This window comes from Sitophilus oryzae, unplaced genomic scaffold (assembly GCF_002938485.1).
Source record: "Sitophilus oryzae breed Bouriz unplaced genomic scaffold, Soryzae_2.0 scaffold_1498_pilon_pilon, whole genome shotgun sequence".
Lineage (NCBI taxonomy): Eukaryota > Metazoa > Arthropoda > Insecta > Coleoptera > Curculionidae > Sitophilus > Sitophilus oryzae.
Window position 1 is genome coordinate 787,555 of NW_022146167.1, and position 20,247 is coordinate 807,801.

General features: G+C 33.4%; 1 protein-coding gene across 2 annotated transcripts in view; it reads left to right on the plus strand.

The window, feature by feature from the left end:
- Nucleotides 1-20,247, plus strand: part of LOC115877711 (dachshund homolog 1-like) — a 348,365-nt gene that overhangs the window by 147,124 nt on the left and 180,994 nt on the right. Inside the window, exon 2 of one of the 2 annotated variants that reach the window (XM_030893987.1) lies at nucleotides 6,175-6,308. In XM_030893987.1, coding sequence (XP_030749847.1) covers nucleotides 6,175-6,308 — 134 coding nt within the window. The remainder of the gene's footprint in view (nucleotides 1-6,174; nucleotides 6,309-20,247) is intronic. The other variant, XM_030893988.1, reaches the window with a different exon arrangement.

Here is a 20,247-nt window from a genome sequence, read left to right on the forward strand (position 1 = left end):
CAATACTATACTTTAACCATAAATAAGCATATTTATGCTACTTGAACTATAAATTTTCACTTAAAGATACTTCAAAATTCTTCTCTTCGTTCAATCTTACTGTGAGGTTGTTGTTTTTCTATACCAGGTGCGTCTCGAAAGTCTCGAAGGTGATCCACCCCCATAACATTTTAATTTTTTTAGATAAAAACGAGATTTAGTATGTTGGTATATGACGTAAATTAGGATTGATTGACGTATTCAATTGTTTTGGTAACTTTCTGTTTCACAGGAAATGTCTAAAACTTTTGATTTTTAAATGACACTCATTATATTTCTACTTTATTCGATAGAAAATGACACTCTGAGTACAATGACATATCATATGTCAACTTTTGACATTTTCGCTTAAAAATCGTATTTTAAATTTCAATCTAGAGTGCCATGGCTGTGTTAAAAACACTAATTTTTAAACAAGGAGCCTTGAAAAATAGATTTGATCGTCTAATGTTTTTCGTGTTTTGTCCTGCTCGGTTAAAAGATGCCCAAATCGTATTTTTAATCATATACCTCATTTTTTCAAATCGAACAAGGATTGCTCATTAGCATATTTGGAAAAAGCATTTTTTTTATAAATGATATGGTACCACACACTTGATATTTCGAGTCAGATTGTTGTTGAACCGCATGTTACAATTTCAAATAAACCATATGCGAAAATGTCAAATGTTCATATATATGATAAGTAATTCTATTCAGTGTGTCATTTTCTATCGCGGGTGCCATTTAAAAATCAAAAGTTGACCAAGTTGAGAAAGTGACCAAAAACAATTGACTACGTCATGTCAGTTAATCCTAATTTATGTCGCATGATATACCAAAAATACTGTATGATCGAAAAAAAATGGCGTCCAGTTGGCTTGGAAATGACGATCGATGACATTTCCCATATAATTTTACATATAAAATGACAGCGATCTTCATTTCATAGCCATCCCTGACGCCGTTTTTATTCGATCATACGGTACTAATATACCAAATCTCGTTTTTATAACTTTATCTTTCCTTCAATACTAAAATTTTACCACTTTTAAAACCCACCCGGTATATAGAGCTATAAGAATAGAATTCCAACTTCGACATTGTCGTTCTGGTATAAATGATCTTTGAAAAAATTAGTATTTAATTGCAAGCAGTTGCATTATTTTTCTATAAGAATTTAAGAACATTTTCTTTTCTTTTTCACAATCAATTATTTCGTGCAGAATCAGTATATGATCAGATATAGTTTTGTCGGCTTCAAAATGAAGATCAGCCAGTGTTTGCGATGCATTTCTTTGTCTTGTTTTGTTCTTATGAGAAAATTCTACGATTCTGCTACCATTTTCTGTGTATTACTACATATTCAATCCAGAACAATCAAAACCACCAAAAGATTGATATATTTTCCCACTAAGTACTGTTAATAAATTAATTTAATTAATGAGGCAAACATAATTTTTTTTTTTGATAATAAGTATATCGGGACCCTCTTTAGCTTCTTGCGAATAAATATTTGCCTCGTATAATTTTAGGACATATCAGAGCCATTAATAACAAATAAAGGGTATTGGTAGTAGAAAAAGTGCGATTTTGAGCGGTCAGTCTAAAATTGTTAATTGTGTTAGCTCTTGACCCAACACAGTTTGTTTAGAGAAAATTTATAAAAACAATTATTTACAAAAAGTTGATAACTTTTGAGTTATAAGTAAAATACCACGAACAAATCAGATTTATAATTTTTTATTCTATTTTGTTTAAGATTCTTCCACGAAAATTAATTCGCAAATTCCAGTTTTGAATAGAGCACCTAAAAAACATATAAAATAGGAGAAATCAAAACTATCCCAAAACTTTGGTGCTAAGGATTTTTTTAGCATAATTTCAATAAACTGTAATAGGATAGGCCTAGGATATAGTAGTGTTTATAATAATTAGTCAGATATTTTTACATATATGGTGTGGTATTTGCTAATATTTTAACGTGGAAATTGATAGTACCGATTAATTATTGATCTGGTTATTCTTTACTATTTGTTTAAGTTACTGTTTTTAAATATTTTAGTCGTTGTCGTGGCGCCCCTCGCACCCGGCGCCCCGGGCGTCTTCCCAGGTTACCCGGCCCTTCCGCCGGCCCTGGTTCTGGCACAATGCTTTTCCAAATTTGTTAACTTTTCATAAAACCAGTAATTATAAAATAAACGAGAAATAACAGAAAATCCAAATGTGTCAAATAAAACATCGATTCCGACTCTAAAACGTGAATAAAAAGTAGTATTATATTCCTTCCTCTAATATCGATTTGACTTAAAATTGTCGATACATTAAGACATCCCTATACCGTCCTACATTTAATAAAGTGCTGGACACATAGAGGCGCGATATGGGCACTCGTACACCAGCAATAAAGGAAGCGGCCGACGTAATTGGGTTTTATACGATTTCCCGAAGTGGTCCAACAGGAAGGACTAAGGGTAGTGCGGAGCGTAAAAGAGCCAGAGGGGCAGGCGAGAGAAATATGGCCGCTAAATCAGGTTAAGTCGTCGGGGTTTTATTTTTTATTTCCGACCGTTTTGGCGGCAATGGACTAGCCGCGTGATTTACGCCTCTGTGGATAAGTGCGGGAGGAAGCGAGATAGAAGAGGGTAGCGTTTGTTATCTGTGGCTGCACAACGTAAAAGTAAATCTCAGTCCAAGGTTATAAATCTGGAGGTTTCTGAGTTAATTGGTAATATCTGTTGGGGAGTGTGCGGAGAGCTTTGTCCAGGAGCTGAGATATATTTCTTTAAAAGGGAATACTTTTATAATACATTGTAGTCTAGTTTTTAATTTAATTATTGATTCGGTTCTTTGACCGTTCTCATTTTCATGTATTTTAAAGTTCGATATATTTTGTTCTAGTGAACCGATTTTAAAGTTTGCATTTTCTTAAACATTGTGTACCTAAATTATTTGACTTTTAAGTCCTGATCTGTCTATTATACTAACGTACCTATATGATATAAATTAGGATTGATTCACGTATTCATTTGTTTTCGGTCACTTCCTATTTCACCGGACATAACTACAACATTTGATTTTTAGATGACACTTGACATATCATAGGTCAACTTTTGACATTTTCGCATATGGTTTATTTGAAATTGTAACATGCGGTTCATAACGACATTTTAATTAGATATGTGTGGTGTCAAATTATTCGTAAAAAATGCTTTTTCCAAATATGCTAATGAACCACCCTTGTTTCATTTGAAAATGATTTTGAGATATGATTAAAAAAACGATTTGGGCATCTTTTAACCTTCCAGGATAAGACACGAAAAACCTTAGACGATCAAATCTATTTTTCCAAGGCTCCTTGATTAAAAATAAGTAGTTTTAACACAGCCGTGGCACTCTAGATTGACATTGAAAATACGATTTCTTTAAGTGAAAATGTCAACATATGATATGTCATTCTATTCAGAGGGTTAGGTTAGGTTAGGTTTTCTATCGTATAAAGTTAAAATATACCGAGGGTGTCATTTAAAAATCAAGACATTTCCGGTGAAACAGGAAGTGACAAAAAACAATTGAATACGTCAATCAATCCTAATTTATGTTATATACTAACATACCAAATCTCGTTTTTTTTATCTGAAAAAATAAAAAAGTTATAGGGGTGAGTCACTTTTGAGACGCACCCTGTGGTATGTGAAGAGCTGTAAACCAATCCAAAGTTATGAAATTTATTTAGAACCTCAAAATGTCGATTCTCTCTATTTCAGTGTCGATAAAGCCAGACCGTGTAGCAAAGTATGTTATTTCCATCAATACGTTGCATGACCTGACGGTCCGACCAAACCTATTGCCGAAATACCGCCGGTATTACGACGAAAATGGCCGCAATTTGCCCGACTTCGCGTCTGGATATTTATATACGCGATGACCACGCTTCCCCCTCCCCCCCTTGCTGCAACTTTGACCGTTCGTTTTATGAAATTTCAAACTTGAGGTATTTATTTTCCTCGAGAAAAGTGGCGGCACGATAGGGCCCGGCTCGGCTCGCCGCTCACGACTAAATTGCCGGACGGCCTAATGATAGGTCTGGGCAATGATTGACTGCCCTACACCAATCGCATTCGAAATAAGGAGGGGTCATTATTGCAGTGAGCGTTTTTCTTTTATTATTACTCTTCATCTTACTTTTTTACTGTTTCGTTCGAAAACCAGGCGGTTTGGAATGTTTACGTTTATTTTTTCCAATTGAAGGTATTCCCAAAGAGTCCAAGTGTCAAGAGGTTTAACTTGCGAGAAAATTAGGAAAAACGAAATTATTTGAACATAAAATATGTCAAATAAAGCAAAAAAAACTGTGCAAATTCATTTATTAAAGCAACATTACACTAGTTTTACAGTACGTCTGTCCATTCTGTAGCTACGGGGTATCCGTGAGAGGGGAAACGATATTCTCTCGATGTTTTTTTGTAAAAAATTAGACGATGCGTCCCATCAATAAAAATTCGACAAATTTGCAAGTAGCCAATAAAATGAGTGGGCGGAGAGATTTGCGGTGTCGTACTCGTCAAGTCGACGTATAAAATATATTCCTGTTTATTTAAATATTTTTGTCCGCATTTCTTTCATAGACACAGATCCAGCAGACGTACTGTATATCTAATTAAAAATTATTAACAGTTTATTACGCTGTACTGTTCGGGTCGCTTTCACGGGTCGGGTAAAGCGGGTGTGTAGCCGAAGGAAATATATATTATATTTAAGAAATCTACCCAAGGCTTTGCCTAAGGCTTAGCCCGATCCTGTCGTATTAAGCCACATCCAAAATACCAAACAGACGTGCTTTGATTAAGGTTTGATTAAGGTTTGCAGAGCGTCAGCACTTGCCATAAAATAGCGAGCAATTTGTTACAAAACCATATAAATTATATATCACTGTAATCACAAAACTTCAATATATTTCCGTATTGTAACGGAATTTTAAATTATGTCTTTATTTTCGAGAAAATTTAGTCTAAACATAAGGAATATATTTTTTTAATGTTTGACCATCAAAATCTTAAAATTAGAGAAGTTGTCTGAAAATGTGCTACAATACGGATATAGTTTAATCCTTTATCTAATTTCCTTCTTCGTTTGTGTAAAAATACCTAGTCAGTTTTACATAAAACGTTAAATGCCGAACGCCTATTTTGCTACTTTTTCGGACTAGTGAAATGGACTCTTAAGCAAAACTTACTTACTTACTGCCATTACTCGTTGACTAGTATTGGACACGCATCAGAAGATGGTTACGCAAGGCGTTTTCTTTCATGAACTTTTCTGTGACTGAAAACCCCGATACGTGATGTTATCTCTCTTCCGCACTCCGGACATTCAAATATCTTATTACCAACCAAACCAAACCAAATTTCAAATTTATAAATGTTTAATTCATGATTTTACCAATGCTTATCCACGATTTGTATTTGGCCACAAACGACTACTGTTTTTCACTATACTTCTAAATACGTTAGAAAAACATTATCACACAGGTTACTTTACTATATTTACCTACAGAAAGAAGCAGGTGGATTACCCAGGAAACTAGATAAGCACCCTACAAAATTAGGCTACGTTATAAAAATACAAGTCGTACCGTACCATCAGGTAGTCTTAGAGATGTTTTGACTAATCAAAAAATGTCGATATAATAGAAACAAAAAATTTTAGCTATAGTAACCCTATTTTCTATGATTTTTAAATATAGTATATATAAATATGTATTCGTCCACAATGTATTCATGGAATTGTTTTATCAATAATATATTTGTGCCAATAGTTAACTAACTATTGTAGGCCCCTCTAGTGTTTTTTTCAGACATTACTGTTTGATTGGCTCTGCTAATTTGTGCTGTATGTCACAGGTATTAAAAACAGCGTTAAAAACAAACATTATCTATTACTATTTATTTAAATAAATATAGGTAGGGGATTATAGGAATAACTAGTTTGAATTTTGTCAAAATATTATTAGAGAAATATTTGCAATCCCCTCATACACCAGAAGATTTGGCCTGGGAATCTTCTGGTGCATGGGAGGCTATATGTTTATGAATGCGGGTTATGTAGTTTTTATCTGCCCGTTCCTAACAACGGTAATTCTCTACCATTTTGCAGTTCCAGGCCCGGAAGACCGCCCAAAAGAGCCCCAGTAGGACTCAGTCTGGCCGCCTCTCATCTGCAACAACACCAGCTCAAGAAACAGCGAATGGACAACGGCGACTACCCTTACGAGAACGGACACATGGGTGGTAAGTTTCCTCTTTTATTTTGTACAAAATGTATTTAAGAAGTTGTATAGCAATATCAATACCAACGTCATTTAGATAACATCCCAGTTGATCCAGACTTTTGAATAATTGTCTCCGTTCAAATCGTCTTTCCCAAAGGTCTGGTTAGTAGAAAGACTGTTCGTTGTATTTCTTGTAAAGTGGTCAGCTTTTTTTCACATCAAACGAACTAAGAATGCCTATAATGTTATCCTGTATAATTTTTCATTAATTTGTACACACTGAAAAAAGGGATCTCTCAGTCGAAATGAATATGACTTTGACCCAAAAGATTGGCGCTTTTCAATAGGGCCAAGAACGACCTTTCTTTGCCCAAAGCATTAACTATCTTTTCATAAGCTTTAAAAAATTACTTTAGAGAATAGAAGAATCTATCTGTCCAAAGTATTTCACTCTTGACCCAAAATGAATATGCATAGAAGTTCTTACTACAAGAACAATAATAATCTCTTTGATTCATGCAAAAATTCTTGATTGAAAAGGGACATTTCTTGATTAAAGAAACACTTTTGTTAAACCAATAGCCAATACTATTGACTCAGCTAAAATTTATTTTGATATAAGGGAAGTCTATACATCATATACAGGAATATTAGATACGAGGTATATTATTTTCTGATAAATTTAGGTTATTTCTGCTTCTTCACTCCTTGGTATTTTTTGGGGTGGTTCGTCATTCTACAAATTACAAAAAAAATGTTAAATCACGATTAATCAAAGTAAAGCAAATAAATTATTAAAATTATAAGCTTCGGTCACATTTTGAATTTTTTAATACGACGACTTGAAATTCTAAAATTTTTGTAATTATTTGCATAAAAAAATCGATACCTATATTCTTATTCTATAGTCACGCATGCATTATCTAAACAGTTGCATTAGGTAAATGTCTCTTACCTTCAAATATAGCAAATAAATGCTCTAATTTCCATTTTTTCAGAAACTCCTTTAAAGAATCCTATCTATATATATAATAAAATATCCTAAAATTTGTCCATAAAAAATAACAAATGCATGTTAATAACGATCACTAATTTGCTATACGATATGCGTTTAAAAAGCAAATTATGCAAAATTCCAAGTGCAGTGATTCCAAGCAACAAAACCCGTGCGTACTATCTGTGCGATCTATGAAATGCGACGTACGACTGATTGGACTGCCGACTGATTGAATATATACCGCCCTTCGTCATCGTCTTTGCGTGTCGTTATTATTTTTCATCAAAAGAGTATTTAGCTATTGGAAAAATGGCCGTGTTTCTTGAATGAAGTACTTCCTAGCGTATTTTTGTTATTATCTTAAAACAAAGTGACTTGCACTTGGTTGAATGAAAATAGATTCAAGAGAAATTTTCGAATTTTTCAAGAGAACCAGTTTCCTTGAGTTAATAGAGTTTTTCTTCAGGCAAAATATTTTCTTTTGCGCTAAAATAAATTCTCTTGCCACTAAATTTTTTTTTCAAGAACGATGACGACTTTAGTTCAAGTCTATCTTTTTTATCAGTGCACCCAAAGGGTGAAGGAGTTGGAACGAATTTATTGTATAAATTGTATTGCGGATACATAGAGTCAGTAGCAATTAGCCAATTTCTTTTTTCAGTCTTTTTTAGAGATAGCCAATAATTCAGCTGATAAAACTCCTGTTGTGAGAAACTTAAATGAGCGTTCAAAGTGGAAGTACGTAAATGCCGATCTAGCATTATTTGAGCTCTTAGATCCATCAGTATAGATAACACAATGTTGAGGATAATTTGAGTTTTTGATTTATAAAAATAATTTCTGGATGCCTCAGTTACTAAATTGATCTTTCGTAAAACGGAATAAGTTTAAATCCAACCCACAGAAGATGTATTCGTATTCGTTGCATATGAGGGGTGATACTTAAGGGAGAGACGATCCCAAATTTTATGATATCTAAGACATGATCCTGTTTATTTAATATTTTGTTGTATCAGCGTGGGATATTAGGCAAGAACTTCTTATAGCGTGAAAGGTTGGGTTTGAATTTCAGGCTGATGGAATATTTCACCAGCATTATCATTTCCTGTCATGGGGCTGGGGAATGGCACTCTGATTCACAGTATAAACTGTTCACAGGACTATGAAAGGTACCAAGGACCAATCTTAAACCCCTGTGTTAGACTTTTTTCTCTTGTTAGCAAAATTGTATAGGCCGTTTAATACCGATTAAAATTTATTTCTTCATATTCTGTCGATTTCGATCTCCTTGATGAGATAAACGCAATTTTATTAATCAGAATTAATAAAATTAAAATTAAAATCGAATTAATAAATTATTTACTTAATCTAGTTTATTATTAAATCTTATTAAAAGTTATAACATTAATGTTCAGTTCTATCTATGGCAAATTAAAAAAAAATTGCGGTATTTAAGATAGTTACAGAAGAGAAGACCTATTTTTTAAGAGTTTTAACATCCTATAACTTTAAAATTATTCATTTCAACACCCATGTTTAAAGTTAAGTTAACATTTTTTATATTTTTTTTGATGAGAAATCAATGGATAGGTACTTATTTAATACTTTGGACAGTTAATGACATTAAAAATTTTAAAGGTTGCTCTCAGACTTGGATTAAGGCAAATTAATAAAATTGCGTTTATCTCACCAAGGAGACCGAAATCGACAAAATATCAAGAGACAACTTTTAATCTGCACTAAACTGCTTACATTATTTCGCTAACAAGAGAAAAAAAGTCAGTGACGTACATGCATTTTTTAGAAAAATATTCAAGTGATAACCCTTTCCCTCAAAATTTCAATCGAATGACTAAAAGCACTTGGAAGAAAAAATTAAGACTTTAACCCTTCATAGCTACCAAACAAAATAGGATCTCCTTACGCATGATGACACATATTTTTTAAAACATCCGGTATATTATAAAATTTTAAAAAATCGAATACCACTAATAAACTAGAATATAAGTCATCTATATTGAAACTCCTTCATGGTCTCGCTTATTTCGCACTCTAAAGTTTTTATATTCAATGCAATTTTCATCTATCACTCTGAGTTGTTGCAGTTCGCACGAACTACCAGTATTAATTAGCAGTTGCCACTCGCGGACGAAGGGCTTCCCCCAGCTCCACTCGCCAATTGACTTCACCTCGGCCTTTATTATTCCGAGTCCTGCTGTCCGTCCGAGAACGGACAAGCTGCCGCCTTCCTCAAGCAGGAAATCGTTCTCGGAAAGACTTCGGTGTGTCTGCGAGCGAAAACCCTCCAGGACCGCCCCTTCGTTAAAAACAGTTCTTAAAAAGCAAATTTAAGCAAACACTGACCGATATTAAGGCTCTTTTTGTTTGATAAAAAATTTAATTGAAATTTAGTCGCTCGCTAATTTTACCAGTAAAATAAGTAAACCTAGAATATTCACTCAGTGCAAGTGTATCTGCTGCAGGCTCGTGAATCTGGATTTCTATTAGTGATAAACGAGAGTGGTCTTGGTCTTGGTTTTGCACAAAAGGCAAGACATTTTAAAGCTGCTTGCTTTTTAGTGTGTGTGGCACCAGAGAATCTGGCCATTAGTTTTTGGTGGGGGTGGGGGGTTGGTAAGGGGGCATGGGAGGGGGTTAAACATTTTAAAAAATCGTAACTCCAAAATTACAGTAGCTAGCGAAACGCGGTTTTCAATTTAAGATTAGGAATAATATTTGCAACAAAATTTGTAATAACATCAAAATCAGTCAGTCGCAGTTTTTGAGATAAAAAAAAATTGGAAAAATTCCTTTACTTTGAAACTAAAAGAACTGCCTACCAACTTTTTATTAACATATTTTAGTATGGGCGGCTTACATATATAGGTGCCTCCCGGCGCCAATTTTTTAAAGTTTTATTTGCGTTAAATTACTAAAATCAGGACTAAAATACTATTTAGTTAAATATTTTCGATTTAGAAAGTGCCTCTAGTAAAAATATATTAAAAAAAATGCAAGAGTCTTGCATTTACTCATCACTAGTCTAACAAGAAAAAATATGACAGTGACAATAGTCGTCTGTCATTTTAGTTAATAGGTAGATTGTATTTTCTGTCATTTCTCGGATGTTATCTGTCGAAAGCTTAATTATTGCATTGTAAAATGTAACTATTTTTTTAGTGTAACAGGAATATATCTACACTCAGATACAAAAAAAACGCCACGAAGGAATTTTTGGTCAAATATTTAAAATGTTATATTTTTGTTATTTTTAGCCCTATTTTCACGAATTTTTTAGCATGCTGTATATATATCAGCTTTAATTCCTAAGTTTAGTTTTTTATAAACTTTAGTATTTGGCATATTATACAGGGTTAAATGAGGGGGTTGTTTTTTTACCTTAACTTTAAAATAATAATTTTGTGTGAAAATTTTCCTAAAATATAATTTTACGGTCAAAACTATGTCTCCTGAGCAGTGGTGTAGCTTGGTAACCAAGTGCCCTGGGGCAAATTAAAAAATGGGGCCCCACTGGTATGTAAACTGATTAGGTTTTATCAAATAAAAATATGAAATATACAAATACTTTAAAAATGCTAAGCTACTTAAGGTCTTTTTTGTGCACTGCAGGGCAGGTAATAAAAATATTAAACAGTAACAACATAAATTACAATTAATACTTGGTGTAGGTTTGGCTAATAAAACGAAATAGATATTCAAGGGTTTAGTATATAAGGTCGGGACTACCAACTGACTAAATAACAATTATATTTACAAATTTTTCCTGGCTTTAGTTTTCGCAAAAGTATCAATGATTTCGTTTAAATCCAGGCTTGATGCCGTTTTGTTTTCAATTGCTATTAGCGATAAATGTCGGAGTCGAGTTTGGCCCATATTATTTCTTAAATAATTTTTTATTATTTTTAATTTGCTAAATGATCTTTCAGCTGCTGCAGAAGTGACAGGAATTGTGAAGAATAATAACATTGCTGTAAATACTTCCATTAAGTCGCATTCTAGCACTCCATATTTGCTCACTATTTCCTTACATAATTGGTGAACAGTCTGAGTTGAGAAATGCTTGAGTTAGTTGAGGTAAAACTAGGTGGTAAATATTAGTAAATAGTGTTACCACATTTAACGGTGGAGACCATGAACGATCTCCTGCCCGAGGACCAGAATTAATGTACCTACTGCAGGTGACTTGCATTTTTTCACGATATTTCGCGTTATACAATGAGTTGTAGCCGAAATCTATAGATTTTTACACGATTTATTGACTTAACGGACATCAATATGAGTGGTAAAATCAAATAAAATTGAACCACTATATTAACCAGTACATTAGCTTACTTGCTCCTGATACAGAATTAATTTTTTAACCGTTCTCGAAAAAAAATCTTAACTCGTATTCACAATAAAACGCACATCGATGAATAATAAAACGCACATATCACTATCCGTCAAATTCACAACACTGCCAACCTACAGAAAGAATTTAGGGGAATTCCCCTAAGGCATAACTTTTGAATTTCTCTCAACTGAGTTGTCATGATTAAAGTGGGGTTGCAACCTGTCATATTTATTTTGAAAATCGGAGAAATTTCCAAAAGTTCAGTTCGATCGAGATTTCTGGTAAGGATTCTAGGACCCCCTGAGCTTGAGGGCCCCGGGGCACTGCCCTGCCTAGCCCCTAGATTTTGTTTTTTGGATTATGTCAATACATGCTTTGGTTAATTTTGAAGAGCGAAATGAACTTCCCACCAACAATTTGCAATTTTTTTAATTAGCATTCCTTTTTGAAGTTATTTTTCATTTTTCGATATGACAAGCCGGCTTTGGTGATTATTGTGAACTATATGTAGAATGTTTACGAGGGGAGTTAATCACCGCGACCTTACAGATCTATTGTGTGTTCCCCTTTCTTGAGTTATAACGAGTTATAACTCATACAGTTTCAGGGCTTTAACAAAAGCCAGTATCTGAGACGGCTCCACAGATGTCAGCTGTCCATCGTCGACATCAGCCGTATCAAAGTTCATGGCACGAATGGTCGTCGTCTTGGCGCACTCAGTGATAAGGTGTTCTGGTGTTTCCCCATATTTCCCACAGAATCTGCATTCGCCGTTGTTTCTCAGCTTCAGCCTACTGAGGTGTTCGTTGAATAGACAGTGTCCTGTTAGAAACCCCGTGAGAATCCGAAGATTGTTTTTACTTAAATCAAGGAAAACCTTTGATTTTCTCGGTCGTAAGTTCTGAGGAACTTTTTTGAGTGTCTTAGACCGTTGGAGGACACCCATTCCAAGTTACGGATGGAGTCTTCCAGATTCTTCAGTTCCGGTTTCAGTTGGTTCCCGTTTGGAATACAGAACGGTTCTGGTCCAGTTAGTGGAGTGTTCGCTCCTTTCCTAGCTAGATCATTTGCTTTTTCATTACCTTCTATTCCTTGGTGAGCAGGCACCCAGAGTAAGAGGACTTTATTTTCTTTGCCTAATTTGTTGAGCTTCTCTAGGCATTCTTTGACCAACTTATTCGAATTGATGGTTACTGAGTTGATCGCGTTTAGTGCTGCTTGACTATCGGATAGGATGGCAATTTCCTGTTTTTGATAGTTCCTATCTAAGATAAATTGTACGCATCTTTCGATAGCGTAAATTTCTGCCTGAAGGATACTGGGGTAGGTGCCCATTGATTCGGAGTAATGAACTATAAAATACTAGTATATGAACTGCCCATTTCGAAGTTTGGGAAATCTCTGGCAGGAGGGTTAGAGGCCGTGAAGCGGTACCAGCTTTATTAAATGGACTTCGCTCGGTTCTTAGAGAAGAATGGGAAAGCATAACGCAAATATGATATATTATGCAGCCTCAATGACAGTATGAACGGACATATACAGGCAGTTATAGCAGCCAAGGGAGGCATCACAAAGTATTAGAGAGTATATTTTTTTTCTGTTTGTATACTTGAGTATTACAGGTGTTTTCTTTAATATCGTTAGTTCTGTTATCGTTATTAATGTTTATTAAAATCAGGACTGTATCGTTAGTCTTTAACGTTTTTTTTTAATTTAGTATAGAGGATCAATTGCAGCGTAATATGACGTTACGACAATAGTGACGAAAACCATCTCGTCATATTAAAAAATGACATCAAAAAGTAATGGTAATTAAAAAAAATGCAAATTGAAAGCGATCAGTTCATTTCGCTCTTAAAAATTAACCAAAGCATGTATTGAAATGAATCAAAAAACAAAATGCTCAGGAGTCGTGGTTCTAACCGTAAAATTATATTTTAGGAAAATTTATACACGAAATTATTGTACAGGGTGTTTTAAAGTTAAAAAAACAACCCCTCGATTATCCCTGTATAATGTGTCAAATACTAAAGTTTATTAAAAACTTAATTTACGAATTAAAGTTGATATAATTATATACAGTTTGCTACAAAATAGGGCTAAAAATATAACATTTTAAATCTGACCAAAAATTTCTCCGTTGCGTTTTTTTGCATCTGAGTATTATATTTAACTATTTTATTTATTTTACTATTAATAACTCATTCCTCAAAAGCTCGCGCTTTTTAAACTCAATTACACCTCGAACGGAAGTTTCCGAAAGACATCTCTACTGTTTTTGCACGCAATTTAACCCTAGAATAATCTGTTAAGATCTCTCGTATAACCTAACGACAACCTCCCTCCGCAACAGCCTATCGCGACCGTCTGAAACTTTTCAAATGAAATTAAATATTTAATAGCTTAAAAGCATTCGCCGAGATCATTTTTGAAATTATGTTTGAAGCAAGCATAAGGGGCTCGGAATTAAGGCAGAGAAAATATACTAGTAGTATTAATGAATGCTAAATTAGGGGGGATCGTTCTGTAATATTTCTGATTTTGAGATGTTTGAAAAGTTTATTATCTGGGAGTAAATAAGACCAACCAAATATGTCATTTTCTAAATGTTTATTGTATTAAGCCATACATCAAAATAATAATTTTTGTTTTAATATTTAATGGGATTTCAGAAGCAAGTATTGAACATTTATACATAGAATTTGGTCAGAAATTTAGGTACAATACAAAAAACATAAAGTAAAGAGTCATTTTCGGCTAAATAGGAAGAGGACGTGGAAAATATTTAATCAACTTCGTTCGATTCTAAACAATTTTAATAAATGAATTATATGTATAAAACTTTGTAATACTAGTAAAGTAAAGATTTCAGTTAACGGCTCCTTTTTGCTGTCGTGGCTAATCTGGACGAGGCCTACTTTGTTTACGCGGAATCCGAACCGCGGTCCTCGGCCATATCATGGTCAATGGCCTACCGACTTGGCAAGTGTCTAAATCGACTCTTACTCGATCTCATCCGATCATATCCGATCTCATCCGGCCTCGAACCGGCATTCACGCCGGTTCGAGGCCAGTGTGTGTCAATAGATTTTACACTTTTGCCTTTTTTGACAACAGCACGATACAGAGTTTCGAACCGGTCACCCGTCCATCTACTAGTATCGTCTTACGTCGCTTAACTTCGGTGTTCTAATGGGAACTGGTGTTTCGACGTAGCTGGGTCGTTATCCTTGTAATACTAGTGATGGACAGTGACTTTGTGGCAAGTGTGTCTACTTCTTATCCGAGTTAGATGAGATTTTTTTAAGGTGGCTAATTAGCCTGTTCCAATACGTCCTTTTCATATTTATTGTGGTCCTCTAGGTTTCTGATCTCTAGAAACCTAGATTAACACCCTGTATTAATATACATTGCATTTTTGGCTTCCTTTCATAGCACTTTGCATAATCCTAAGATATGAGTAAATATATTTCGATAGTTTCAGAGATATTGAATAAATAAATAAAAATTATATATTTCTCAGCTCTTATTAAAAAAATATTAAAAATACAAGAACTATCCCGAAATCAAGACTATATTAGGTATTTACTTTAGATGGTCTGTACTTACTTTGCTATAAATATTGTAATCTTAAATCATACAGGGTGTTCAAAATTCTAGGCGAAACTTTCTAGAATATAAAATATTTTTTTTTGTTTTTTTTTTAACAGAATACCCTGTATATTATTTTTTTAATAGATGGATCATTAAAAAATTAACATTTTTTGTATTTAGAGTGTTTCAAAATGTTTAATGGTTTCGCAAATATTCGAGGTTTTATATTTAATATGGCATTTTCCACAGTAAATTTTTATTTAAGCCATCCAATGATTTCTTTCTCATATTTTACCGTTGAAAGATCCATATGAAATAATATCGCGAGTATCTTCGAAACCGTTAAAATATACAAAAAATGTCTATTTTTTAATTCTCCATTTATTATTAGAATAATGAACAGGGTGCAGGGGCGCATATACGGGAGGGGTAATGGGGGTAATTACCCCTCCCAGAAAGAAATTAATTTATTTTAGTTATTACTTTCGAAAATCGAACTATGAAACTATGAACCCTTCCCGGACACAAACGGTACATCGTGAGACAGGAAATTGTAGAGAGAAATAAGCCCTATAACATAGGATACAACATTTTAATGAACAGTGCTTTGCATAAAATCAATAAAATGAATAATATACGAAATAATATACATGTACTGATTTCTTTCGAAAATCGACAACTCTGAAACTATGATCCCTTCCCGGACACAAACGGTACATTGTGAGACAGGAAATTGTAGAGAGAAACAAGCCCTATAACATAGGATACAACATTTTAATGAACAGTTCTTTCCATAAAATCAATAAAATGAAAAATATACGACATAATATACATGTACTGATTTCTTTCGAAAATCGACAACGATGAAACTATGAACCCTTCCCGGACACAAACGGTACATTGTGATACAGGAAATTGTAGTGAGAAACGAGCCCTATAACATAGGATACAACATTTTAATGAACAATGCTTTCAATAAAATCAATAAAATGAAAAATATACGAAATAATATAAATGTACTGATTTCTTTCGAAAATCGACAACTATGAAACTATGAACTCTTCCCGGACACAAACGGTACATTGTGAAACAGGAAATTGTAGAGAGAGACAAGCCCTATACAGGGGCGTATATACGGGAGGGGTTATGGGTGTAATTACCTCTCCCGGAAAGAAATTAATTAATAAGATAAAATTTAGTATAAAATAAAATTGTTACAAAAAAGTTAATAATACAAATTAAAACGGAATATCCAAACCAACCCAAGTAGATTTTTTCCACAGTTACAATACCTTCCAGCAAAAATTTAATTCAAATTTAGTACTTTTTTGAATATTCACACTACCCCTCCCAGACTCAATCTCTAGATGCGCCACTGACAGGGTGTTCCATTAAAAAAAAACGAAGAAAAATTATTTCATATTTTAGAAAATTTTGCGTAACATTGGTCATCGTAGAATCGGCCACAGAAACTCCTGCGCCTCTGTGTGACCGCCAGTCATTTCTCTGTATCAATTAATTAAAAGCTTTACTCATTAGCACCCGAAACGTATATAAAAAGTCATTTCTCTTTTTTACCTGAATGTTAATCTGTTATTTGGACACGCTTTATGAAACGACCGGTGTTTATTTTGTGCTAACAAATGAAAAAAGTCATTCGATTTGCATAACTCGAACACAAACAAAAGCTGCTGCATCGCTGGCAGGCAGCAGCAGCAGCAACAAAAAGCGGCAATCGTCCCGAAATTAACAAATTCCACCATTTGAGGTGCGCGCACAGGTATGTGAGTTATTAAACCTTTCGAAACAAACAATCGGGATAATTAAGGGAGGCCCATGAAAGGGCGACATTTTTCGCATATATTAATAAATCTAGCAGGGGTAGCGCTCAGGCGGCCACATTCGGTTCTTAATTAGGAAATTGTTTGTTTTCGCTCGATCAGATGGAATGCAAGCGTCCGCACACGTTTGGTCGCGAAAAATGTGACCGTTTCGCTGGGTGTCTTTATAATTTTCGTTCTTTTCAGGGTTTCTTTTCTTGGTTTGAATGAACCTGCAATACGAACAACGGAAGACAAATTATCGAGATGTATAAAAAGCTTCTTTATTTAAATTCGTCTCATTCAGTAAATATTTTCGGTATTTATTAAAAGCACAATTTTTTTATTCAAAAAAACCTCTTCTTAGTGTAGGAAAGTATGTGTACTAGAATGCATTTCAGAAAAATATTTTAACTTCTACAGGGTGGCTCAAAAAAGTGTGAGTGGATCGGGACAATTTTTTTTAAACGGAACACCCCGTATATTATTGTATTTTTGGCTTCCTTTTAGATAACTTTACATAATCCTAAGATATGAGTAAATATATTTCGATAGTTTCAGAGATATTAATAAATAAATAAAACATATCTATTTTTTCTGCCTTTTTTTAAAAAATATATTAAAAATACCAAGAACTGAAATCAAAACTATATTAGGTATTTACTTTAGATGGTCTATACTTATTTTGCTATAAATATCGTAATTTTAAATCATACAGGGTGTTCCAAATTTTACGCCAAACTTTCTAAAATATAAAATAATTTTCTTTGTTTTTTTAATGAATATTATTTTCTTATTTGAACATTTTTTGTATTTAAAGTATTTCGAATGTTTTAGCGGTTAAGCAGAGACTTCCGGTATTATCTCATGTGGCTCTTTCAACGAAAAAATATGAGAGAAAAATCATTGCGGGGCTTTGTTAAAAAAAATTCTGTGAAAATTGCAATATGAAATATAAGATCGAGAATTTCTGCGAAACCGTTGAAATTTTTGAAATATTTAATATACTATAAAAATATAATAATTTTAAAAATGTTAACAACAAATATTTATGAAAACTCTAGATATATTTTTATTGTAGTAGTACAAAACAATAATAATTAATAAATACCTACTTATAATTTTTGTTGCTCATCAATGCGCATCCTCTGCTTGTACGTGATGTATAATATGCCTTAAACGAAATTCATTTATATGCATTACCGTCCGCATAGCATTCCATTATATTTTTCATGTTTTAAATTAAATTTGCCGCTTAAAACGTCTATTTAGCTACGATTATATAGAACGAGGAAGAGTAGTTAGGTAGTTAATAGAAAAAAATGTCTGAAAGATCCAAACCAACTGGAAACTTGTTACTTGCAATTTTACGCAGTCTTTCTTTGCTGGAGTAATTGAAACGCCGTTAAAGTGCAATTAAATACATCCAATATGGCGGAAGCTTTAACTACTGTACAGGGTGTTTCAAATTGGAGCCTCATCATTGGGATCTCGGTAACTAGAAGAGATAAGCGCAATTCGATGCTGATCTATTATAGCCACCTGATAAGTTTTGTGAATTTAATAACAATATTGATAATTATTATTTCTTGCTACAGATTATTGTAGTAAATTTACCATCCGTTCTTTAAATTTACAACTCGTTTGTAAAATCGCTGTATGGCTAATTTGTGGCATGTATGTAAATATGTTATAATATATCTTTATATTCACCAATAGTCTCTGTGAATTTATTTAAAAAATGTGTATCACATAGTAAATTTATTTATTCGTTGCAAATTTATTTTTTTAAATCGCCAACTTCTTGTACTATTACTATAAAGTAACAACAAATTAAAACATTCTATTATAGTGAATTTACAACGACTTTTGTAAATTCACAAAGCGAATTTACAATTACTTTTGTAAATTCACAAGGCCGTTAGTGAATATTACTGAATTTAATAAAACACGTAATAATAATATTTATTATAAAGGTTAATAAAAAATCACAAAACAGAACTTATGTAGGTAAAATACTCATTGCCATCTCTTCTTGTCTAAAAGAACCTTACAGGAATAGACATGTTCACTAATTTCTAATTTCAATGAATTTCGATAGCTACATATGAGTAAAAAACATGGCACTCAAAATTTTTCTTAAAAACTATAATTTTCTCACATAAACGCAAAACATAATTGAGAAATGCAGAAAGGCTAGAACACGTACTTGGCTCGAGGCTGCCTGTTTTTGACGTCACTGCTTTGATCGATCGATGGCGTCCGGACGATCGTGCACTTGCCGCTTTGTTTTTGCAGACGTTCGCGAAGGTGTATTGTTTATTTTCATTGTTTTGGTGTTTTGAAGAAGTAAAATGAGTTCAAATAAGTGTTGTTTTGTCCCTGGGTGTATTAATACTTCAAAAAATAATCCACAGAAGTTTAAATCGTTACTTTGCGCCCCTTGCTTTTAATTATTATTTTCTACTTTTAAGTGCATTTAATTTTAAGCTTGTTTTTAAAAAGTTTTTTTTATCAATTTTTTCACTTGCAAATTTTTCGCTGAATATGGGTAGTATAGGGTGTTCAATTTAAAATAAGGTACATGGGGATCTTGGAAACCGTTGAAGAGACAAAGTCGGTTAAATGGAAGCAAAGTTGCGTATTTGTGTGCCCAAAAATAATCTATATCTATTTTATTTTAAATCCATACCGTTACGTAGATACAAGGTGAAAAAGAAAAAATGAACATTTTCGAAAAACCACCATATTTTCTTTATTATTGGAGCTAAGGTAATCAAAATTTCAATATATTGGCAAGGCAACATGGCAATTTTAAAAATGATATCAAAAACACCTAGGACTTCTATGTTGCGCACGGCCGAGGTCAGCTTTTATTTTTCTTATGAGGGCCATATTTAAATTTGGCATTTTAAAAATCCTTATTAAAAATGTTTTCAACCATGTATTTCAATATGGCGCCCGTAGGAAAAGCAAAAGTGCACTTCGGCCATACACAACGTAGACTTTTTTGGACATAATTTTTAAAATTTCCATATTGCCTTACCCCTATGTTAAAATTTTGATGACCTTAGCTCCAATAATAAAGAAAATATGGTGGTGTTTAGAAAATGCACATTTTTCTTTTTCTCCCTGTATTTACGTAACGGTATATGAATATTAAATAAAATAGACCTAGATTATTTTTGGACAC